The sequence below is a fragment of the Gopherus flavomarginatus genome, chromosome 2, assembly GCF_025201925.1.
Source record: "Gopherus flavomarginatus isolate rGopFla2 chromosome 2, rGopFla2.mat.asm, whole genome shotgun sequence".
Taxonomy (NCBI): domain Eukaryota; kingdom Metazoa; phylum Chordata; order Testudines; family Testudinidae; genus Gopherus; species Gopherus flavomarginatus.
In genome coordinates, this window is record NC_066618.1 from 239770786 (window position 1) to 239796399 (window position 25614).

Below are 25614 nucleotides of genomic sequence, written 5' to 3' on the forward strand. Positions count from 1 at the left end.
GTGTAGGATTGTTCTGGAGAATACTAGCCATCAGGGAATCTGTGACAAATTAGCACGGGTATAAATAATTAGGCTGTGGAGGTATGGTAATAGCATATGATAAGACTGACAAACGTTTGACAATATATGTGGAGCAGTGAGTAAGAACAAAACATGAGCTCACGGGAAACTGCAAGTGGGGAAAATATGTTGGGTAAATAACCAAGGTCCACAAAGTGTGCCAAAATATAAAAAGGCTTGATATTTAAAGGATGCCTTTTGTGAGTATGTGGTCAATTAATTGTGGTTACAAATCCCACCACTCAGATGTCACAAATATGTACTTTCTTGGTATGGTTTGGTACGTAAGTGCCTACATAGTAGGATGTCATGCAATTATCCACAAACAAGGAGACCAGTGCAGAAAAATCTCCAAAAATTTAAAATTCATATGCCTGAGCCTGCGAAGGTCCATCGGTTTAGTTTCTATAAAAAACTGTTTGCCTCATGCATGATTTCCCTGACTTGAGATATAGTTACTGTATCACCTATATCATGCAATATTAAATATATTTTGTCAAAAGGAGAAGATTTGCTTTAGTGTTCAGTTAATTACACCGACTTATGTTGTGGTTAATTATTTATATTACAATAGTGCTTAGAGGTCCCAACCAAGTTTGGGAGGCCCTGTTATGCTAGGTACTGTACCTACTCCTAGTAAAAGGTAGTCCTCCTCCTCTTTGAGCTAATAGTTTCAATAGACAAGTCAGAAAATGGTGGGAGGGGAAGCCGATGTACATCTACAGTGCAATAAAAAATCCATGATATGGAGTATCAGAACTTGAATCAGCTGTCTTGGGCTGTGAGGCTAAAAATTGCAATGTAGACATTTGGGCTCAGGCTGAAGCCAGGGCTCTGAAACTCTCCCCACTCATGGGGTTTCAGAGCTCAGGCTTCAGCCCAAGCCCAAATGTCTACATTGCTATCTTTAGCTCCACAGCCCAAGCCCTGCAAGTCAGAGTCAGCTGACCTGGACCAGCTGCATCTCTGCTGTGAGTCTTTTATTGATGTGTAGACATACCCTTAGAGGTGAAGCACCTAATTCCAATTGATTTTCAGTGGGGCCAAGGCTCCTGTGATAGGGAAGCTTTTGAAACAGGACTGAGGGTTCCAAATCTTTGAAAATTTTACCCCAAATGACTCATCCATGGTTATATAGCTAGGAATAGTCTCCTGATACATACAAAATAGGAAATGACTGCTTAGGAAGGAGTACTGCAGAAAGGGATCTAGGGATCATAGTGGATCACAAGCTAAATATGAGTCAACAGTGTAATACTGTTGCCAAAAAAGCAGACATAATTCTGGGATGTATTAGCAAGAGTGTTGTAAGCAAGACACGAGAAGTAATTCTTCTGCTCTACTCCATGCTGATTAGGCTTCCACTGGAGTATTGTGTTTGTGTCCAGTTCTGGGCACCACATTTAGGAAAGGTATGGACAAATTGGAGAAAGTCCAGAGAAGAACAGCAAAAATTATTAAAGGTCTGGAAAACATGACCTACAGGGAAAGATTGAAAAAAATGGGTTTGTTTAGTCTGGAGAAGAGAAGCCTGAAAGGAGACATAACAGTTTTCAAGTACATGAAAGGTTGTTATGAGGAGGAAGGAGAAAAATTATTCTCCCTAATCTCTGAGGATAGGACAAGAAGCAATGGGCTTAAATTGTAGAAAGGGCTGTATGGGTTAGATTAGGAAATACTTCATAACTGTCAGGGTGGTTGAGCACTGGAATAAGTTACCCAGAGAAGTTGTGAAATCTTTTTTTAAGGTCAGGTTAGACAAACACCTGTCAGTGATGGTATAATACTTAGTCCTGCCATGAGTGCAGGGGACTGGACAGGAAGACCCTTTCCAGTCCTACGAGTCTATGATTCCCACTCCAGTGGCCTAGCCACAGGACCATGCTGCCCCTCCCCAACTGACATTAACCTAAAGTTTTAATATTAAGATCATGATGCAGAGTCCTCAGCCTATGTTGTTCAAGAGCTGGGCCTTGCCCCATGATCTTAATATTGATAGACTAGTCAGACCAATGTTGGAGTGAATTTCAGTCTTTCACTTGCAGTGCCTTACCAACATCTCCTTGATGTTTAAATTTGTGGTTCGTTAGCTTGAACTCCACAGCTGATTGCAACAGCTACTGCTGCATGTGAGGGGAGAGGCAATCTCTCTGGTATTTAAAGAATAAGGCAAAAATTTTATATGGATGTTTATAATTGCAGAAAAAACTGAAAATAATTAGTCAATTAAATGGTTTCATTTGCTCATTTGAATTAAATGGCTGCTGTAAAGGTACTTTTTTGTAGAGAGAGTAACAGTAAAAGGAGGTTATGATTTCCCCCATCCAGTTTAAAGATGGAGCCAAAGACGAAAGGATTAAAACAGCAACAACAGCAACATAAGAAGCTACTGGCTGCCATGCTTTCCCAGGACTCTTTTGATTCTGTTCAAAGCACAGCTCCCTCAGTGACAGAAGAAGATATTGACAATGAGGATGATGCAATGGAACTGCTAGGTAATTGAAAAAGTTAATTCACGCAAGTATTTTGTCCATACTGTTTCGAATATTATATAAAGTATAACAAGATAGAGCCAAATTCTGCTTTCTGGAATACAAATGTCAATCTGCAGATGCATAGAAGTTAATAGAGTTATTGCAGACTTGCATCAATAACTTAAAAATACTGTTTATATAGGAGAGAAATAATCACTCTGCGTCTAACTAAGGGAGCACTCTAGCTGCAACAGTGCATTGTAAAATACCACAGGTCTCAGGTGTGTAAGATAAGATAATTTCTTTCATTTTCTCTTCCTAAAAAACATTTGAAAGCTTTCATCGATAGAAGTACAAGATACAGTGGACAAGTCTGCTTTACATACTTTCTCTAGTTAATTTTTACCCAGTCAGATCCCAATCCTATCTTCAGTGGGATAGGCTAACTAGCTGCAAATAGAGAGAAAAATGTAAATTTCACTTACTGCACTGGTTTTAATTATACTTTTCAAGTAGACTGGATTGTGTTTTAAAGGATATTTTAGGAATCTGTGTCCTTAGCAGGGGCACTGGAACTGCAGGGTGAGGCAGGGGGCCATGGCCCCACAACTTTTTATGTGCCTTAAGGGTGAGTGAAGGGGAGAGGGGGCAGAGATGAGAGAGCAGGGGGAGGGGCCAATGTTCAGGCAACAGGGGCGGGATCCCCCACTTCTAGGAGTTTCTGGCACTCCTGGTCCTTAATACATCCCCTCTCCCTTTCTGGAGTTGTTTACTGTCAATCAAGTGAAAGAAGGGAATAATACAAGAGTTAGTTACTCTCTTCCTTCCATTTTTTAAATGCTCTAGCTTGAAATAGTTAAAAGGAACCATTGTCTTCAATATTTCTATATGCTTCATTTTACATTATAGACCTTTTATGAGGGATCAGAGTACGTGAATAATGTTACCTTTTAAGGATAGCTCAATCTTATATTTTAAAAGCACTATAATAAATTATTTATTTAGGAAAAAATCTGAGCTACAGAATAAAGCACAGAAAATAAAAGGACAAGCAGCACTTTATTCTATAGACTGGCTCCATGAGTACATGATTGCTGTATAAATTATGTTGCAGTGACTTAGTTTTTACATTGTGCACATTACATGGTAATGTAATGTATAATTCCCATGTACTGTAATTTCTAGTTCTGATATCACTGTACCATTTTAATTTACAAGGGAGACAGTATTAATGGGCTTGATTACCCCAGCTCAAGGAAAACAACACAGTAATGGGTTAGGCACATTGTGGTATTTCCACCAAATCATTCTATTGTGGATGTGGATTTGCTGCTCCATGGAATGGGTAGGTGGTTCCAGCACTTGTGTTGTGAAGGATCTGCTGAAGGGTAAGTATGATACTTGGATAGATACAGCATATAATGAAGTAAACACTCAGAGAAACAGAAAATCCTTAAAATGAAGAATTAGATAAAGCTTTTAGCGTCAGGTTGTACATTTTTATGACTTTCCTATGGAAGGTATTTATTCCCCATTTCATATATGCTCGAACTACAGAAGCACTTTTAATTCAGGATTCTATATTTTGTTTTAGGCAAATTTATGCATAAAATGCATACATTTTAGTTACATTGGTATTTGATTGAAATGCTTTATTGTTAATTATATATACACTGAAACTTCATGCATCTTGGAAGCACAAAATAAAACATAAATCATCTGCCAAGTGGTGGGAGAAGACTTTTCTTTGGCATTCATACAGTGTTAGGTATACTTCTTAAAATTTTTTTTCTTTTCTATAATAGCCCTGTTACCTCAACAAACCTAATTCACCATTGATAGGGCCTGATCATCTTGTTAGTTGGCTTGGGAGATGCATAAATCAATCACCTTGCAGGATCAAAGTGATAGAGGGAGAGTTTTGAAACAATGGTTCCATATTCCTTATACCAGCTTTCTGTTTTAATTCTCATTTTGTGTTGACAGTACAAGTTTTAGATTAAATATAAATGTAGCGATTACATTGCTGCAGAATTGCTCAAACTTTGGGACAATGAGAAAATGTCATGCTGTAAAAAGCATCTTATTTTCTTTTGAAGCTAACAGCACAGAGTTTAAATTTCTATCAGCAAACATAAGTATTTTTCATTGCTGTATTTTCCAGATCAGTGACTGTACAATAACAGGAGTGAATTTTTATATTATATAGTATATTAATCCATTTACTGCTTTAATGCTTTTTACACACCTAGATAGCACCTTTCCAAGCATGCTTTTCTGCCATCGCTCAGTTCCAAAACGTAGTTTCACATAACTGACGTATTCCCTTTACAATTCATTCTTTGTTGCTTATTTAAGCTCTTCACAAAAATTACAAAGCCTTATGTCCCACAGTTTGCATCTTGGAAGAACAACTTCTACTACTAGTAATAAATTCAGCTGGACAGTTGGTGACCAGAACAAAGGATCCATATTTACTCATTCAAAACTCTCATTGAAGTCTGAGAATTTTGACAGAATGAGCTCTGCAGGATTTGGCTTAGACTTTCTAAATATGGATTGGCTGAGATAAAGAATCTTATTGTTCAAATGTATTGGTCTTCATTTACACATAATTAGTAAAAGTATGGGATTGTTTGTTACCCCAAGAACATACTGAAGGATCCCAGAGTAGCCCTTCTATTGCTTACTTCCAGGTTCCCAAGATGTTGGCCTATTAATCTGTTCCTGCAAGGTGAAAGAAGGGGGCTTGCCCTTGTAGAATTGCTCGGGTTTACCAAGGGTCTCCTTATGCCCTTCAGGAAGCTTTCCAGAACAGACTAGATCTGGTCAAATCTGGGAGGATACGGATACAACCTTCTGTGCAAAGGATTGACACCGAGGCAGTACTTTTCCAAAACAAAGTGTTTTCTTTATTTAGTATAACCAATCTTTCTTAATACAATTAATCTAAAGCTAAAGTAAAACATAAACATAAGTCCCTTAGTACAGATAAACAAGCTAAAGCACCCAATACTGTAATGTTATACAGTTGGAATTGCTTAAGTGATTATGTTCTGCACATGGTGATCAGTCACATGCAGGATACTGACAGTAATCTTAATAAACTTTAATCTTTATATATACACACCACAGACACTCATCTTTATTATCCCAAGCATATATATTCATTAACCCTATTTCTATTCTATATCCTATACTATAGCTAGCATGCTTACTCTCTGTAGGCTTCTCTTCCTCTGTTCTGTCAGGGTCCTTCTGCTCTGTCCCAGCAGCACCCCTGCTGCTGTCACCCTATGGTTGCTCCTTCTGATTCCTTTGCTCTTTTAGGTTTCTTCTGATCTTTTTTTGGTTCTACTTCTCCTGCTCCTGACTTGATTGACTTCTTCCTGCTTGCTGTGTCTTTTGTTCAATTTTTGTTCTGTTCTGATTGATTATTGTTGAGATGAATCTCAATTCTCAGGCACTTAGAACTTCCTCCATATAATACTGGGTTTAAAACAAAACAGAATGCACAACAAACTATAAACTAACAATGAGAAACATCTGAAAACTCTGGGATTTGCATAAACATCCAGAAGTTGAAAACAAATGTCCCAAGAGTCACCATGATTTCTCCTATACAATTCCCTCTTCCCATTAGACTACCAGTGGTTGTCATCTTGAGGTTTGGGAGGTACAGCTACAGTGCTGCAGAGGTCTGCTGCCCTTCGTGTGGCATCTTCAGGGTTATCTTTCTCATTTTCTTTACATTTAGGGCTCCCCTATTGCTCCTCGTTCTGTCTCCTTTCTTTACCAATCCCTTTCTTCCAACTGATTATTTGACCAGGCCTTTTATTCCTTTTCCTCTCCTCTCCCCTAGCTCTGTCCCCAGTGGATTCTGTGCCTTTTGGTCTTCAAAAGATTTTGAGCCCCCGTCAAATGGATTTTGTCCTCAACTCTCTTACCATTTGCTCCATTTGTTCTCTGCGTTTTAGCCAATTTTTATTGTGTACAGAAACCTTCAGCATAGGACAGAGGAGTGGCTGGAGCTGTTAAAGGGTACAGCTGGCCTATCAGCAGTGGAAATCACTAACTGGATTTCATGCTGTTCTGTATGGCATTATAGCCCGTAGATGACTCAGCCCTTAGCATCACAGTCCTCATTATGTTGGATTGAGATCAAATTGAAAAATTTGGAAATTCCCAGGAGTTTTAGCAGCCATGCAAATTAAAATGATATATGTTCTCATGTTTTCTACATGGATAGTCTGTATTAAACCTTCTATACAGACATCCAAAACAAGAGCACTTCTGTTTCTATACAGATCTTTGTTAGGCTTCAAATGACAAATTGCGTGTGAAAAAGTCATCCACTTTTGACTAGTTCTGTTTGTCTAGAATCCCTCTCATCCCCCATTTTCATAGAATCATAGATATTAGGGTTGGAAGGGACCTCAGTAGATCATCTAGTCCAACCCCCTGCTCAAAGCAGGACCAATCCCCAAATGTCCCCCCCCCTCCAAGGATTGAACTCACAACCCTCGGTTTAGTAGATTCATCAATTCTTAGCCATTTCAGTTCACTTTTATTACAGTGGGCAGTATATCACCCTAGATGCTCAAACCATTATTAATTATTAGAAAAGCCTCTCATTAGTGAAAATAAAATGCATACATTCTCAGGCTATTTGTATTGTTGTAGGTTATTTTTGTCCTTGTTGTACTAGGACCCCATTGTGCTAGGTACTGTACCAATGCATAAATATACTGTGTTACCAAGGGTGATAAAAAGAATTAACAAAATACACCATTGACTGAAAAATAACTAAGTCCCAATGCTGCATTGATAGTTAAGTGGATGGACCCTTGTTCTCACACGGAAACCCATAGGGTCCACCTGTGCAGATCCAATTGCAATATCTGACCTTAACGTTGGACCATAATTATTCGTGTTATTAAGGGAGGTAAAAAAAAACCTAGTACCTGATTTTGAGAAGCTGTAAAGAGACAAGCAAGGTTGTGAAATTTGAAAGGAATTTTTATTTAAAGTTCATAATTTTGGATATTTTAAGTTTTTATCTGTTCTATAGCCTAGAGTAAGGAGCTTGATGCAATTAAAAAGTGCCATTAAATCTTTAGGCTTTTTTGCTGTTTAGTGAAATAAATTAAGTGTTATGACTTGGATCAAGCAATTAATAAAGCAAATAGTGATCTTTTTATGCTAATGTGGTCCGTATGTAAATGGCTAAGATGGGTAAATCAGTGGGATCATTAATCTTTTGTTTCATGTGTAAAGGTGTAAGGTGAGAGAATATCTCAAAATATAATTTGACCTTTGTATACTATTTCACTGTAATCTGAACTATTTAGTTGACTGTAGTATTATTAACACTTGGCACCAATACATTAGGTTGCAAGACTGGTATTTAAAGGTATGCCATCCGCTTGAAATCTAGTCCATTTTTTAAAAAAGGGTTAAGTAATTTCAGGTACTAAATCTGCCACTGAGTACCCTGTGAATATTTGAGATTTAACAACTGCCTTTTCCCATTTTTTTTTCTTTTTCCACTAATATGTAAAAAAACATTAAGGCCATGATTCTGAAAAGACCCACACACCTGGTTACTTTTATTTATTGTGAATAGCCCCATTGATTTAAATGCAGTAAAGAATCCTTTGGCACCTTATAGACTAACAGACCTTTTGGAGCATGAGCTTTCGTGGGTGAATACCCACTTCCTCAGATGCATGTAGTGGAAATGCTCCAAAACGTCTGTTAGTCTGTAAGGTACCACAGGATTCTTTGCTGCTTTTACAGATCCAGACTAACACGGCTACCCCTCTGATAATTGATTTAAATGGGACTACTCTGGGCTAAAAGTTAAAAGTGCATACAGATTTGCTGGATTGAGGTCTAAAACAGGGGACACTAATGAGTAGCTTTATCCAAAAAGTTCATTGAATTCAGTAGGAATCTTTCTCTTGACTTGAGTGGGCCTTGTCTCAGGCACTAGCTGCTTATACAGGGGAGACAGTGAAAGTGACTATATACAAAGTATAATGAAAAAAAATTGAGAATAAGTATGTTTTCTCTATCTTTCAGTTATAGTAATCTTAAATGTTGCTTGTAATAACAGTAGGTAAATTCAGATGTACGATTGAGTTGCCTGTGTCCCTCTACTGAGTTAAGAAACTCTGTCTTTTGGGTAAGAAACTGTAAGCTTTAGAATAAATGTATTTATTTAGATTGTAATTTACTGCAACATTGCAATTTGCTCACTGAATCATTTCTGGGTTAATACATTAAAATGCATTGATACTGAAGTTGAATGTTCTGCAAGGTATTGGGGTGAGGGGAGTTAAAAAGGGAAAAGAAGAAAATCAACAAGCTTTCTTGGTAGCTAAAGTTCTTAGATTTTCTTGAGCTGAAATAAATTATGCATGGGTTGATAAAAAATGGAGAACAATGAAGATGATTGATTTTCCAAATACCGAAGCTTTTTTTTTTTTAAAAAAACATCTTTTGACAACGAAGAGTATAATAACTGCAAGATCAGGTTGCTTCTGTACTCCTTAAATAGAAATCCTGCATCCTGGCAGGGGATTAGACTAGATGACCCATGCGGTCCCTTCTAATCCTATGATTCTAACTCAAATCCTGAATTTCATGTGTTTTCACTTTGCTTGATAGTATTCAGTTTGTCTCAGGGATTTTATAAGCCACCAATTGATATGATGTTTAAATCTCATGAGTTAATATCAATGACTTCCAACTGGCTGTGATAGTACCAGGGATCAATAGTGGGCAGGGAGTTCTGCAGAAAAGATAATACAGCCAGAGGCTCCCGCCCCCCACCCTTTTTTTGAGAGGGGGGCATCACCATAATGGGGGAAGATGTGGTTCTTGCAGCCAATTCAATACTGCTCCGAGTCTCAATCCATGTCCTCACACCCCATGACTGCTCTCCATGAAGTTGGGGAAAAAGTGCAGAATTTTCGTGGGGACAATCTGGTCTTATACATTCAAGGGTTACTTGCTATGTCAAACTGATTCTTTCTTTCATTAAATTCCAGTCCTTGAATACCTGCCTTTTCATCGCTATCTCCTTGCAGGGTTCATGCTTTTTCATCATCTCCTCTCAGCCTAAACAGATCTTGCTAAATATGTTTGTAGTTTTTCAAAGAACCATTGTGACATTTACCCATTTTGGTACTCCTGTCTTTAAGATCTACAGGTGAAGACTATGCATGGAAAAATGCAGACTTTGCTGGTAAATTTCATTAAAATCTGTGCAAAGATTGTCATTTTGAAGATTTTTTTTCCTGTGAGCATATGGAACATCTTCATTACAACTCTTGTATGGCAAAGACCTGAAAAGTTTCAGAAATCATCAGACAGGAGAGTTACAGTTGTTTTCAGTTCTCAAAGTCAATTTGTTCTTTTTTTTCCAGGTTAGTGGTAAAATTCAGCTTCTTAGTCTATATATTCAGGTTTGCAGGTTCTCTTTAAACTGGAATCTTTATTTCCATATACTGTGGAGGTTTGTGCTGTTTTGGAACAGACTTCTCTAAAATTGTTCACGACTTTTGGAAGAGATACTATTGAAGGTATTGTTCAAATTAATAAGAACTTGATTTATTTTTCTATATGTCTAATATTTCTTATGTCTCAACTTTTTTTAAGGAATGTTAAGGTGCACACAACTGGAAGATAATTTTAACTGAATTACAAAAGCTGAAATAAGTGCAGTCAAGTTTTAGGACATACAATTACATGAAAGACCAGTGAACTTGCAATCTCTAGATGACATGACATCTATGCATGTAATCTCTAAATGTTTTGGTTTAATTAGCTGTGGTAGCTAGTACTATTTTAAGTTTCTTTTGGAGTAAATAATTTTAATTGCAATCAATAATTTGTGCTATCATCATCTAAGATTACTGTAACACTTTCTCTAATGCTGTTGTCTTTGACAACTAGTTCAATAACTCCTTGCTTATGTTCCTGAAAAATGCAACTTTAAGCAAAAAAATATTAAGCAAATCTAGTTTCCCCATAAGAATTAATGGTGGGGGTTAGGTTCCAGGGAATTTTTTTTTACCAGACAAAAACCTCTCTCTCATATATACACACACGTGCGCACACATACAGTATAAGTTTTAAACAATTAAATACTGTACATAGCAATGATGATTGTGATGCTTGGTTGAGGTGGTGAAGTTGGAAGGTGGGATATTTCCCGGGGAATGCCTTACTGCTAAATGATGAACTAGCATTCGGCTAAGCCCTCAAGGGTTAACACATTGTTAATGTAGCCTCACACTCTACCAGGCAGCACGAATGGAGGGAGGGGAGACAGCATGGCAGACAGAGACACACACTGTATATGTGAGAGAGAGACGAGCATTGCCCCTTTAAGTACGCTGACCCCACTCTAAGTACATTGCCTTTAAAAAGATCAGGAAGTTGAGATGGCAGCTGTGGTCAGCAAGCTCTCTCTGTCCTGATTTCTGTCGTGTCTCTACCCTGCTCTATATGGAGAAAGGGTAAGCGGGGGCAGTAGCAGGGGGGAGGGGCACACCCTGACATTAGCCCTCCTCTTCCCTTCTCCGCTGCACAGCAAGCAGGAGGCTCGCGGGAGCAGCTCCAAGGCAAAGGGCAGGAGCAGCACATGGCAGTGGGCGAGTGTGATGTTATGAGTGTGATATAATATCTCATTGAAAGATGACAGGGCCAGAAAAAGTTAATTAACTCACCTCATAGACTAACCTAACCCATGGGTGAACCTTAAGGACTTGTTAGAAAAATATGTAAATAAATAGAGCTTTGAAATGCAAGTCTGCATTGTTAAAGATCTCAAGAGTAGATGTTTGCTCAGGTTTTGTGATGTAAGCAAACAAGTCTTGTCTATTGCTATAACTTTAATTCAAAAATCAAAAAAGGAATATTAACATTTATGATAATACTTGAGTAAAATAGTATTATTGTCTATATGTCTCTTTAAAGGGTGTGGTAACCTATATCTGAACTGTTTAATGGATAAATTACCATGTGCTAATTGCCAGGATGTTTGGGAGAAAGAATTAAGCCTATTGTTTTCTCAGGCCAAAAGGCTGCTGGAACTGTATAAGAACCCTGGGACACAATCCTACTTCATCTCAAATCTGCTTTGGGTTTCAAGAAGGGAAAACTTTAAGCCATAAGAATTAAAATCCCCAATTATTGACTGGAGTCACCATGAATATGGACATTAAACTATAACCTCTGGACTATTTCTAAAAGGACTTTTGGCAACTACAAGCTCACCTCTATTATGTATCTGAACCTCAAGAATTGAATTCAAGTCTGTATGTATATTGATCTTTTAACCAACACTTTCTCTCTTTTCTTTTTTAATACATTTTAGCTTAGTTAATAAGAATTGGCTAATAGTGTGTATTTTGGGTAGGATCTAAGTTATAATTAAACCTGGGTATGTGGCTGATCCTTTGGGATTGGAAGAACCTTTTTTTTTATATGATGAGATAAGATTCTCAGTAATGATCATCATATCTAACAGGTGTGTCTGGATGGAGGCCTGAGGCTGGGTACTTTAAGGGAACTGCGTGGTTTGAACTTCTAAGTAACCAGTGAGTTACTATAGAAGCTGTTTTGTGCTGGCTTGGTAAATCTAAGTATTGAAATATCCATCAGCGTCTGGGGTTGGTCTGCCTTGTTTTGTTCACCCTAATTGAGTGACCTCAGCTGGCTCCCACAGGCAGCACCGTCACAGCGAGGGACAGCTCAACTGTCAGCAATTGATAGCCTGCTGGGAGCGGGGAGCGGATGGGGGGGCTACGAGTCCACCCTGGTTCCAAGCCGCCACCAGCTAACTCCAATGGGCTGCTCTTCCTGCAAGCAGTGGATAAAGCAGGCGCCTGACAAACGTTATTATAAGGGAGCATTGTGCAACTTTAAACAAGCATGTTCCCTAATTGATCAGCAACAAAACAATGTTAACCGAGACAACTTCAAGTGAGGAGTTACTGTACATTCCTGCATTGCCTTGCTTATCATTTGGTTTTTGTTAGATGAAAATACTGTACTACTTGGCGAAAGACAGGATTAGATTTCAGAATGGATGTCAACAATTGGATGATTGGTATGAAATCAAGAAAATGAAATTCAATAAAGAAAAGTACAAAGTACTCACTTTAGGAAGAAAACATTAAAAGTACAACTACAAAGTGGGGAATAACTGGCTATGAAGTAGTACTGTGGGGTATAGGAATCAAAAATTGAATATGAGCAAGTAACATAATGGAGTTGCAAAAAACCCTAATATATTAACAGGAGTATTGTATATAAGACATAGGAGTAATTGTTCCACTCTATTCAGTACTGGTGAGGCTTCTACTAGAATATTGTGTTCAGTTTTGAATGCCATATTTTAAGATATGGACCAATTCGAGAGCATCTGGAAGAGAACAGCAAAAATAAGATGTTTAGAAAACATGATCTAGGAGGAAAGGTTGAAAGAACTAGGCATGGTTAGTCTAGAGAAAAGAATGCTGAAAGGGGATATGCTAAGTCTTCAACAGTGATCAGTTCTCTATAGATATGTCTGCACTAGAATCAGACACCCATCCATGCCAGCTGACTTAATCTAGGTCTAAGGGGCTGTTTAATTATTGTGTAGAGGTTTGGGCTTGAGCAGGAGCCCAAGGTCTGGGATGTTGCTCCAGCCCAAGTCTGAACATCTATACTGCAATTAAACAGCCCCTTAGCCTCAGCCAAGCAAGCCCACGTCAGCTGGCATGCGCCAGCCACAGGTATCTAATAGCAGTGTAAATATGACCTACGTCCATTGACGGTAAGACATGAAGTAATTGGCTTATTTTGCAGCAAGGGAGATTCAGGTTACATATTAGGAAAAACCTTTCCAACTATAAGGGTAGTTAAACTCTGGAATAGGCTAAAAAGGGAGGTTGTACAATCCTTATCACTGGAGGTTTTAAAGAAGAGGACAGACAAACATCTGTCAGGGATAGTCTAGATCAGGGGTGGGCAAACTTTTTGGCCTGAGGGCCACATCGAGGTTGCACAACTGTATGGAGGGTCAGGTAGGGAAGGCGTTGCCTCCCTAAACAGCCTGGCCCCCTGTTATAACCTTAGTCCCAGATTTGGACCTTAGCGTCCAAAATATGGGGGTTAGCATGAAAACCTCCAAGCTTAGTTACCTGCTTGGACCTGGTACCTGCTGCCACCACCCAAAAAATTAGAGTGTTTTGGGGCACTCTGGTCCCCCTGAAAAACCTTCCCTGGGGACCCCAAGACCCAAATCCCTTGAGTCTCACAACAAAGGGAAATAATCCTTTTTCCCTTCCCCCCTCCAGGTGCTCCTGGAGAGATACACAGACACAAGCTCTGTGAATCCAAACAGAGTGAATCTCCCTCTCTGTTCCCAATCCTGGAAACAAAAAGTACTTTCCTATTCCCCCAGAGGGAATGCAAAATCAGGCTAGCAATCCAACACACAGATCTCCCCGATTCCTTCCTCCCACCAATTCCCTGGTGAGTACAGACTCAATTTCCCTGAAGTAAAGAAAAACTCCAACAGGTCTTAAAAGAAAGCTTTATATAAAAAGAAAGAAAAATACATATGGGCTCTCTGTATTAAGATGATACAATACAGGGTCGATTGCTTAAAAGAATATTGAATAAACAGCCTTATTCAAAAAGAATACAAATCAAAGCACTCCAGCACTTATATTCATGCAAATACCAAAGAAAAGAAACCATATAACTTACTATCTGATCTCTTTGTCCTTACACTTAGAAACAGAAGATTAGAAAGTAGAACTACTTCTCCAAAGCTCAGAGAAAGCAGGCAGGCAGACAAAAGACTTCAGACACACAGTTCCCTCCACCCAAAGTTGAAAAAATCCGGTTTCCTGATTGGTCCTCTGGTCAGGTGCTTCAGGTGAAAGAGACATTAACCCTTAGCTATCTGTTTATGACACGCCCCCCAAATTGCAGACAGTGGGGAAGCTCACTGGCGGCGATTTCCTTCTAGAACTTGAAAATAAACAGATTAATACAACACATACACCTTTACATATACTTTTAAGTATATAACTAACAGACTTTTACATTTTAAGAACACTTTTTAACTACTGAATTCTGGGAAATTTTCACGGGAGAGTGCATCAGCTACTTTGTTAGAAGCTCCTGTGATGTGTTGAATTTTAAAATTAAAATCTTGGAGAGCTAAACTCCAACGAAGAAGTTTCTTGTTGTTTTCCTTGGCAGTATGAAGCCACTTTAGTGCAGCATGGTCAGTTTGTAGTTGGAACCGCCGTCCCTAAACATATGGGCGTAGCTTTTTTAGGGCGTACACAATGGCATAGCATTTCTTTTCACTGACTGACCAGTGACTTTCCCTCTCAGACAGTTTTTTGCTGAGAAACACGACAGGATGGAAGTTGTGATCTGTTGCTTTCTGCATGAGCACTGCTCCTATACCACGCTCAGATGCATTTGTGGTTACTAGGAATGGCTTGTCAAAGTCCGGGGCCCTGAGCACAGGGTCAGACATGAGCGTTGCCTTAAGTTGGGTAAAGGCCTTTTGACACTCATCAGTCCACTTAACGGCATTTGGCTGGGTCTTTTTGGTCAGGTCGGTCAGTGGGGCAGCGATTTGGCTGTAGTGTGGTACAAATCGCCTGTAGTATCCGGCCAAGCCTAAGAAGGATTGGACCTGCTTTTTGGACCGTGGGACAGGCCACTTTTGGATAGCATCCACCTTGGCCTGTAGGGGGTTTATGGTTCCTCGACCCATCTGGTGCCCCAGGTAAGTCACTCTGTTTTGGCCTATTTGACACTTTTTGGCCTTAACAGTTAGTCCTGCCTGCCTGATGCGCTCAAAGACCTTTTCCAGGTGTAGTAGGTGTTCGGGCCAGGAGTCTGAAAAAATGGCCACATCATCGAGGTAGGCAACTGCAAATTCTCCCAGTCCAGCTAGTAGACCATCTACCAGCCTCTGGAAGGTGGCGGGTGCATTTCGAAGGCCGAAAGGAAGGACATTGAATTCATACACCCCCGCATGGGTGACGAATGCTGACCTCTCCTTGGCAGGTTCATCTAGCGGTACTTGCCAGTACCCCTTGGTTAAGTCTATTGTAGAGATGAACTGGGCACGTTCCAACTTCTTTAATAGCTCATCAGTGCGTGGCATTGGATAGTTGTCCGGACGAGTTACAGCATTTAGCTTACGGTAGTCCACGCAAAAGCGTATTTCCCCATCTGGTTTGGGTACCAGAACCACTGGAGATGCCCATGCACTGGTAGATGAGCGGATTATACCCATCTGTAGCATGTTCTGGATTTTCCGTTCTATAGCAGCTTGGGCATGAGGAGACACTCGGTAGGGTGGGGTTCTGATTGGGTGAGCATTACCTGTATCAATGGAGTGGTATGCCCGTTCAGTCCGTCCTGGGGTGGCTGAGAACAATGGGGCGAAGCTAGTGCACAGCTCCTTGATTTGTTGCCCTTGCAGACGTTCCAGGGTGGTTGAGAGGTTCACCTCTTCCACGCCACCGTCTTTTTTCCCGTCGTAGTAGACACCGTCAGGCCACTCAGCATCATCTTCCTGGACTGTAAACTGACAAACTTGTAAGTCTCTGGAATAGAAAGGCTTGAGAGAATTAACATGGTACACTTTAGGCTTTAGTGAGGAATTGGGAAATGCTATGAGGTAGTTTACAGCTCCCAGGCGCTCTTGGACCGTGAATGGCCCTTCCCATGATGCTTTCATCTTATGGGCCTGTTGCGCCTTCAAGACCATAACCTGGTCTCCTACCTTGAAGGAACGTTCTTTGGCATGTCTGTCATACCAGGCCTTTTGCTCTTCTTGAGCATCCTTTAGGTTCTCTCTAGCAAGGGCTAAAGAGTGTCGGAGGGTGCTTTGTAGGTTGCTTACAAAGTCCAGAATGTTAGTTCCTGGAGAAGGCGTAAACCCCTCCCATTGCTGCTTCACCAACTGTAATGGCCCCTTAACCTCGTGACCATACACAAGTTTAAACGGTGAAAACCCTAAACTGGGATGTGGTACAGCCCTGTAGGCAAACAGCAACTGCTGCAACACTAGGTCCCAATTATTGGAGAATTCGTTGATGAATTTTTGTATCATGGCCCCCAAAGTTTCATTGAACCTTTCCACCAGGCCATTGGTTTGATGGTGGTACGGGGTGGCAACCAAGTGATTCACCCCAGTAGTTTCCCACAGTTTTTCCATGGTCCCTGCCAGGAAATGAGACCCTGAATCTGTAAGGATGTCAGAGAGCCAACCTACCCTGGCAAAGATGTCTGTTAGGGCCAGGCACACAGTGTTAGCCCTGGTGTTGCCTAGAGCTACTGCTTCTGGCCATCGGGTAGCAAAGTCCACTAAAGTCAGTACGTACTGCTTTCCTCTGGGCGTCTTTTTTGGGAAAGGGCCCAGAATATCCACAGCTACTTGCTGAAATGGGACCTCAATTATGGGGAGTGGCTGGAGAGGGGCCTTGACCTGGTCTTGAGGCTTTCCCACTGTTTGGCATACCTCACAAGACCGGACATACTTGGCAACGTCCTTGCCCATCCCCTCCCAGTGGAAGGACTTCCCCAACCGGTCTTTGGTTCTGTTCACCCCAGCATGGCCACTGGGATGGTCATGGGCTAAGCTTAAGAGCTTCCCCCGGTACTTTGTTGGAACCACCAGCTGTTTTTGCGGCTGCCATTCTTCCCGGTGTCCACCAGAAAGAATTTCCTTGTATAAAAGTCCTTGGTCTATAACAAACCGGGATCGATTAGAAGAGCTGAGAGGCGGTGGGGTGCTCCGTGCCTCCGCCCACGCTTTCTGAAGGCTGTCATCCGCTTCCTGCTCAGCCTGGAACTGTTCCCTTGAGGCTGGGGTCACCAGTTCTTTCTCAGACTGTGGACTTGGGCTTGGTCCCTCTGGAAGCGATGTAGGTGATGGGGTTGTTTCCGTTGCTGGTGAACCGCTCTCCGCTGGTGCACCTGAGGGTATTTCAGGCTCTGGCTGAGCCTTTTGGGTATGGCTGTCTGTTGCTTCTGCCAGTTGTGGCTCGCTGGCGCCCACTGGCGTTGAGTTTGAAGATGGGGTTGCAATGGCTGGTGCTGGTTGCTGTTCCAGTTCCGGGCCTGGGACTGGAGGTGCTGTGGTTGTTTCAGTGGTTGGCATGGAATCTGGGTCCACTACCTCTGTCTGGTTCTCTGGTAACACAGACGGGGCGTCTGTGGACGGTTCAGGAACAGGAATGGGTCTGGAAGCTTGCCTGGTTTGGCTACGTGTAACCATTCCCACTCTCTTGGCCCGCCTCACCTGGTTGGCCAAGTCTTCCCCCAGTAGCATGGGGATAGGATAATTGTCATAGACTGCAAAAGTCCACATTCCTGACCAGCCTTTGTACTGGACAGGCAGTTGAGCTGTAGGCAAGTCTACAGCTTGTGACATGAAGGGGTAAATTGTAACTTTGGCCTTTGGGTTGATGAATTTGGGGTCAACGAAGGATTGGTGGATAGCTGACACTTGTGCCCCCGTGTCTCTCCACGCAGTAACCTTCTTTCCGCCCACTCTCAAATTTTCCCTTCGCTCCAAGGGTATTTGAGAGGCATCCGGGCCTGGGGATCTTTGGTGTGATGGTGGTGTAATGAATTGCACTCGCATGGTGTTCTTGGGACAGTTGGCCTTGATATGTCCCAGTTCATTACACTTAAAGCATCTTTCATCTGATGGGTCACTGGGCCGAGGTGAGTTACTGGAGACTGGTGAGGTGGAAGGGTAGGGTGTCCGTGGCTTAACTTGGGTGGTATGTGGGGTCTTTGGCTGTCCTCGGTTGTAGGGTTTATGGTCTGTGTGCCCTCTGGGATATTCGTTCCCCTTGACAGTAGCTTTTTTGCTTTCTGCCAGTTCCATCCATTTGGCTCCAATTTCCCCCGCCTCAGCGATATCTTTGGGATTTCCATCTTGTATGTACCGTGTGATGTCTTCAGGAACACCATCCAAGAACTGCTCCATTTGTATGAGGAGGTTCAGTTTTTCCAAGGTTTGAATGTTGTTTCCTGTTATCCAGGCCTCATAGTTTTTTGCAATGTAGTAGGCGTGTTTGGGAAATGACACCTCGGGTTTCCACTTTTGGGTTCTGAAGCGCCGACGGGCATGATCTGGGGTTATCCCCATTCGGTATCTGGCCTTGGTTTGAAAAAGTTTATAGTCATTCATTTGCAGCTTAGGCATTTCAGCTGCCACCTCTGCTAAAGGTCCACTGAGCTGTGACCTCAATTCTACCATGTACTGGTCTTCGGGGATGTTGTACCCAAGACAGGCTCTTTCAAAATTTTCCAAGAAGGCCTCGGTGTCATCACCTGCCTTGTAGGTGGGAAATTTCCTGTGCTGTGGAGCAATATTTGGCGCCGGGTTGTTAGGGTTGGCTGGCACATGCAGCCCAGCTTTTGCCAACTCCAGTTCGTGTTTTCTCTGTTTTTCCTTCTCTTCATTCTCTTTTTGTTGTTTTTTCCATTTCTTTTTGGTGCTTTTCCATTTCTCGGCGGTGGGCCAACTCTTCTTCTTCTTGTTTCCTTCGGTGGGCGAACTCTTCTTCTTCTAGTTTTCTTTTGTGTGCTGCCTGTTTGATTTGTTCTTCTCTTTCTTTCATCTCCATCTCTTTTTGTTTTATTTCCAGTTGTCGCCTGTGTTCAGCTTCTTTGATTTGTTATTCGGCCTCAATTTTTGCCTTAGAAGTCATGATTCCTGTTTTCTTGTGTTGGGGTGCCCTCCGGTGTTTATCTTCTGCACTGCAGGCTCTCTGTTGCCTCCTGAAGTCTGCCTAGCAACAGTGCCTTTAGCTAATTTTCCTTTTCTCTCTCTAGCTAATGTTCAATGAAGGGAAACCAGAAAAACCACTTTATTTGCATGCATATAAGTGCTGGTACTTGCCTCCTAATGGGAGGGCTATTGCATGACAAAAGACCCTCAACAGTTTGGTAATGGCTTCTCGCTTAACATGCAAGCCACAAACTGCCAGAGAGAGCAGAAAAAAAAATTTCTCTTTGGTTCCCTTTTAAAACCAAACTGTTTCTCTCTGCTAAAAAGCCCCTAGCAGAGAAAAGAAAAATAAAATATTTCCACTGGCTTCTGGATTCTGTCTATCCCCCCACCGCTGCTACACCATATCATAACCTTAGTCCCAGATTTGGACCTTAGCGTCCAAAATATGGGGGTTAGCATGAAAACCTCCAAGCTTAGTTACCTGCTTGGACCTGGTACCTGCTGCCACCACCCAAAAAATTAGAGTGTTTTGGGGCACTCTGGTCCCCCTGAAAAACCTTCCCTGGGGACCCCAAGACCCAAATCCCTTGAGTCTCACAACAAAGGGAAATAATCCTTTTTCCCTTCCCCCCTCCAGGTGCTCCTGGAGAGATACACAGACACAAGCTCTGTGAATCCAAACAGAGTGAATCTCCCTCTCTGTTCCCAATCCTGGAAACAAAAAGTACTTTCCTATTCCCCCAGAGGGAATGCAAAATCAGGCTAGCAATCCAACACACAGATCTCCCCGATTCCTTCCTCCCACCAATTCCCTGGTGAGTACAGACTCAATTTCCCTGAAGTAAAGAAAAACTCCAACAGGTCTTAAAAGAAAGCTTTATATAAAAAGAAAGAAAAATACATATGGGCTCTCTGTATTAAGATGATACAATACAGGGTCGATTGCTTAAAAGAATATTGAATAAACAGCCTTATTCAAAAAGAATACAAATCAAAGCACTCCAGCACTTATATTCATGCAAATACCAAAGAAAAGAAACCATATAACTTACTATCTGATCTCTTTGTCCTTACACTTAGAAACAGAAGATTAGAAAGTAGAACTACTTCTCCAAAGCTCAGAGAAAGCAGGCAGGCAAACAAAAGACTTCAGACACACAGTTCCCTCCACCCAAAGTTGAAAAAATCCGGTTTCCTGATTGGTCCTCTGGTCAGGTGCTTCAGGTGAAAGAGACATTAACCCTTAGCTATCTGTTTATGACACCCCCGCCCTCTATCTACCCTCTCCCATTTCCCACTCCCTGACTGCCCCCCTCAGAACTCCCAACCCATCCAACCCCCCTTTGCTCCTTGTCCTCTGACCACGCCCTCCCGGGACCCCCGCCTCCTATCCAACCCCCCTGACTGCCCTGACCTCTATTCACACCCATGCCCCCTGACAGCCCCTCTCCCCAGGACTCTCACCCCCTATCCAACCACCCTCTGCTCCTGGTCCCTTGACCATCCCCTCCCGGGACCCCCCACCCCTAACTTCCCCCCGGGATCCCACCCCCATCCAACCTCCCCATCCCCTGACTGCCCTCCTGACCCCTATCCACATCCCTGCCCCCTGACAGGCCCTCCAGGACTCGCACTCCCAACCCTCCCTGTTTCCCATCCCCTGACCACACTCCCAAAACCTCCACCCCATCCAACTGCCCCCTCCTCCCTGACTGCTCCCCAGGACCACCTGCTCCCTTACCCAACCCCCCTGCTCCCTACCCCCTTAACAGCAGCAGGAGCTTGCAGCCGTGACACCCAGCCAAAGCCAGCTGCACTTCCCATGCTGCCCAGCAGGAGCAGTGGGCCAGAGCGCAGCCCACATGCTGGTGTGGCTGCGGGGAAAGGGGGACAGCAGGAGAAGGGCCGGGGACTAGGGTCCCTGGCTGGGAACTCAGGGGCTGGGCAGAACGGTCCTGCGAGCCATAGTATGCCCATGTCTGGTCTAGATATACTTAATCTTGCCTTGGTGTGGGGGGCGGGAATGACCTCTTGCAGTCCCTTCCAGCTGTATACTTCTATAATTCTGTGCTTATGTGTTCCTCATATTCTGGGTCCCTGACCTGAGACCTTATGATCTGATTTGAAGAAGTACTGAGCACTCGGAAATGCAATGGAAGTCAGTGAGAACTGGACTATGAACATACAAAGTGCTGAAAAAAAATAAAAATCAGATCTTAGGTGTGTCTAATTGAGCACCTAAAATTACTAGATATTTTGAACGTAATTTCTCTGTGCCTCAGTTCCAGGTCTGTAAAATGGGGATAATACTGCCCCTTCATCTCACAAAGGTGTTTTGAAAATATATTTATTAATATTTGTGAAGCCCTCAGATACTATAGTGGTGAGTACCATAGGAAAGGACATGAAGAAATTAATAATTCTGTCATCAGAGCTGGGGGTTTGTAATGTGTAATAAGGCCAAAGGTGCACATTGAACCAAGGAGAAAACAAAATATTGAATACAAATAGCACTGAGTACCATCCATGCTATGTCCTGAATGAGGCGGGGGTCCTGTGGAAAAAATAATATGTGACCATCAGAGATCCTAGAAATCTATTTGCCATGGAAAACATGGCTTGGGCTGTCAGCTTAAAAAATTTAAACATATCAATAAAACATTTTGTTTAACAGAGCCTTTTTATATATATATATGTATAATGTCTCTGTTGAACAAAATGTTGCAGTGGGGGAGGTTTAGGTTGGATATTAGGAAAAACTTTTTTCACTGGGAGGGTGGTGAAGGACTGAAATGGGTTACCTAGGGAGGTGGTGGAATCGCCTTCCTTAGAGGTTTTTAAGGTCAGGTCTCTGTTGAACAAAATGTTTTATTGATATGTTCCCCCCACGTCTCTCTCTCTCTCTCTCTCTCTCTCTCTCGTGTGTGGCTAGGGAAACTAAAGTTCAGTGTTTTGTTTCAATTGTGGAAAAACACCGATTTTTTTTTTAATCACTAAAAATTAGGCTCCCTGGGGATCATGCAGTTAATGCTTGTCATAATGCAAATACACAGTACTTAGTTCTGTTATTTCCTAACTTTTGAGTGCTTGACTTGGTGTCCTTAATGTTTTTAATAGCTTTTTTTGTGTGTAATTAGATTTAATCTATCTATTATAGCTGTGTATCTAGAAAAGCCAATAATTCAGCACAGGACTGATCAGAAATGAACATTTTTAAGTACTATTTATACTAGTTTTAAAACATCTGCCTCTACAGGGACTGATGCAAAGCCCACTAAAGTCAATAGAAATCTTTCCACTGACTTAAATGGGCTTTGGATCAGACTCAGAGTAGAATCCCTTCCCTCCAGCCATTTTTTCATTGACTTAGTCATATATAACAAATTGTTTTTGTTCTTTGAAGTTGAAGCCTAGGTTATTTCCACTTATTACGCTCTGTTTTATAATTGTCCCCTTACCCGTTTATATTTTTGTTATTCCTCAGCCATTGTAAAAATATCCATTTTAGGCAAATAATCTTATGCAGAGAACCAGTTAACTTTCTCTGCAGGGGAGTGGCTACATTAGAAAAGAAATGGCCCATTTCATTTTTCATTAATCAGAGGTTATCCTGAGCTTGATCATTTAAGGTTTAACAGCAAAAACAAAAACTACTTTTAAAAATGATCTTGTCAGTGATAAGTGCAATTTAGAAGGAGTCACTAAACTCCATTTACTTCCTACTAATTGATAAATTCCAGATGCCTTTTTAAAAGATTCCACATTAAGCCAAAAAGTCGTTCTCCCATGTGGTGAGAAAAAAACCCATAAGAGAATGGTGGCAACCCACACCCCAGAACTAGGTTTATCATGGATTCTTCTGAAATATTCCATTTGAGGGCCTTGTGTCTGCCATGAAAGAAGCAGATACTGGGGCCTCCACAACCTGTGGATCTCTGGGTATCATTCAGAGGGACAGAGCCATCTGCCTGCAGGCCCTGTGCTTCTGCATTGACTCTGGTGACCCCCACAGCTCCTTGGCAGTCCATTCAGCTGTGGTGCCAGGAGCTACCCCTTGGAGGGAAGGGCATTCAATGTGGAGAGGGGCTGTTCTAAAGGTAACAAAATCTAGTTTTCCATCTTGTTCCCCAGGTATCTGAAGCCATTACAATGGTTAAGAAATTACATGGGTTACCGTATTTTCAGCATGGTGGTGATGACATCCAGCCATGTTTTTCTTTCTATCTGATCCATATAACTCTCCCAAAGTTTTGTAGAGTTTTGGGCTGGGATCATGGGTGGCTGAGGATCTATGAAGATAGCATTAATAGGATGTGAGGAAACAACCAAAAAGAGTGGTGAGGATTGTATCTGCTTGTCATGTGGCATCCAGCCCTTTAAGAGGTGTCAGGGCCCAGTCTGCCCATGACTGCCTTTTTAAGGTCCACCTGCGGCTAACTCAGTGCCCCACGTTGATGCTTGTAATTAATTAGTAAACCAGCACCTGGACCTAGTAAGTTGCCCAAGGTCAGTTAGGGAAGGCACTTCCAAGGAGACAGGAAGCTGCTGAAAAGAGGACATCACTGGGAGAACTCACCAGAGCAGGGAGGTGTGCTCTTAAAGCAGGTATCCTAGAGGATAGAGGGAACTCTCCATAGATCCCACCAGAGCAGTGAGCTTTGGAGGCATTCTTACAGATAGGAGGTTCCTAAAGGGAAAGCTGCAGAAGTCAGACCTTGTCTGAGCATGACTGGAGTACTGTCATAGATGGATGACTGGACTACTGTCATGGATGGATATAAACTGTTCAGGAAGGACAGGCAAGGCGGAAGAGGTGTGGAGTTGCACTGTATGTAAGAGAGCAGTATGACTTCGGTATGAAACTGCAGAAAAACCTGAGTCTCTGGATTAAGTTTAGAAATGGGAGCAACAAGGGTGATGTTGTGGTGGGAGTCTGCTATAGACCACCAGACCAGGGGGATGAGGTGGACGAGACTTTCTTCTGGCAACTAACAGAAGTTACTAGATCACAGGCCCTGGTTCTCATGGGAGACTTCGATCACCCTGGTATCTGCTGGGAGAGCAGTACAGTGGTGCACAGACAATCCAGGAAGTTTTTTGAAAGTGTAGGGGACAATTTCCTGGTGCAAGTACTAGAGGAACCAACTAGGGGCAGAACTCTTCTTGACCTGCTGCTCACAAACCCGGAAGAATTAGTAGGGAAAGCAAATGTGGATGGGAACCTGAGAGGCAGTGACCATGAGATGGTTGAGGTCAGGATCCTGACAGAAGGAAGAAAGGAGAGCAGCAGAGTACAGACCCTGGACTTCAGAAAAGCAGACTTTGACTCCCTCAGGGAACTGATGGGCATGATCCCCAGGGAGAATAACATGAGGGGGAAAGGAGTCCAGGAGAGCTGGCTGTATTTTGCAACCTTATTGAGGTTGCAGGAACAAACCATCCCTGTGTGTAGAAAGAATAGTAAATATGGCAGGTGACCAGCTTGGCTTAACAGTGAAATCCTTGCTGATTTTAAACACATAGAACAAGCTTACAATTAGTGGAAGATTGGACAAATGACCAAGCAGGAGTATAAAAATATTGCTCGGACATGCAGGAGTGAAATCAGGAAAGCCAAATCACACTTGGAGTTACTCTTAACATCTCTTGCTAGCTGCAACAAGAAGGGTTTCTTCAGATATGTTAGCAACAAGAAGAAAGTCAAGGAAAGCGTGGACCCCTTACTGAATGAGGAGGCAACCTAGAGACAGAGGATGTGGAAAAAGCTAATGCACTCAAATGCTTTTTTTGCCTCTGTCTTCACGAACAAGGTCAGCTCCCAGACTACTGCACTGGGCAGGACAGTATGGGAAGGAGGTGACCAGCCCTCTGTGGAGAAAGAAGTGGTTCAGGACTATTTAGAAAAGCTGGACAAGCACAAGTCCATGGGGCTGGATGTGCTGCATCCAAAGGTGCTTAAGGGGGACGGATAGGTCAGTGGTTTGAGCATTGGCCAGCTACACCCAGGGTTGTGAGTTCAATCCCTGAGGGAGCCATTTAGAGATCTGGGGCAAAAATTGAGAATTGGCCCTGCTTTGAGCAGGCAGTTAGACTAGATGAGCTCCTTTCTAACCTGATATTCTGTGAAAGGAGTTGGCAGATGTGATTGCAGAGCTATTGGCCATTATTGTTTAAAACTCATGGTAATTGGGGGAGGTCCTGGATGACTGGAAAAAGGCTAATGTAGTGCCAATCTTTTAAAAAAAAAGGGAAGGAGGAGGAGAATCCAGGGAACTACAGGCCACTCAGCCT

At 42.2% G+C, this 25614-nt stretch overlaps 1 protein-coding gene across 1 annotated transcript in view; it reads left to right on the forward strand.

The window, feature by feature from the left end:
- Positions 1–25614, forward strand: part of C2H8orf34 (chromosome 2 C8orf34 homolog) — a 285462-nt gene that overhangs the window by 118178 nt on the left and 141670 nt on the right. The window contains exon 7 of the mRNA XM_050940939.1: positions 2389–2555. Coding sequence (XP_050796896.1) covers positions 2389–2555 — 167 coding nt within the window. The remainder of the gene's footprint in view (positions 1–2388; positions 2556–25614) is intronic.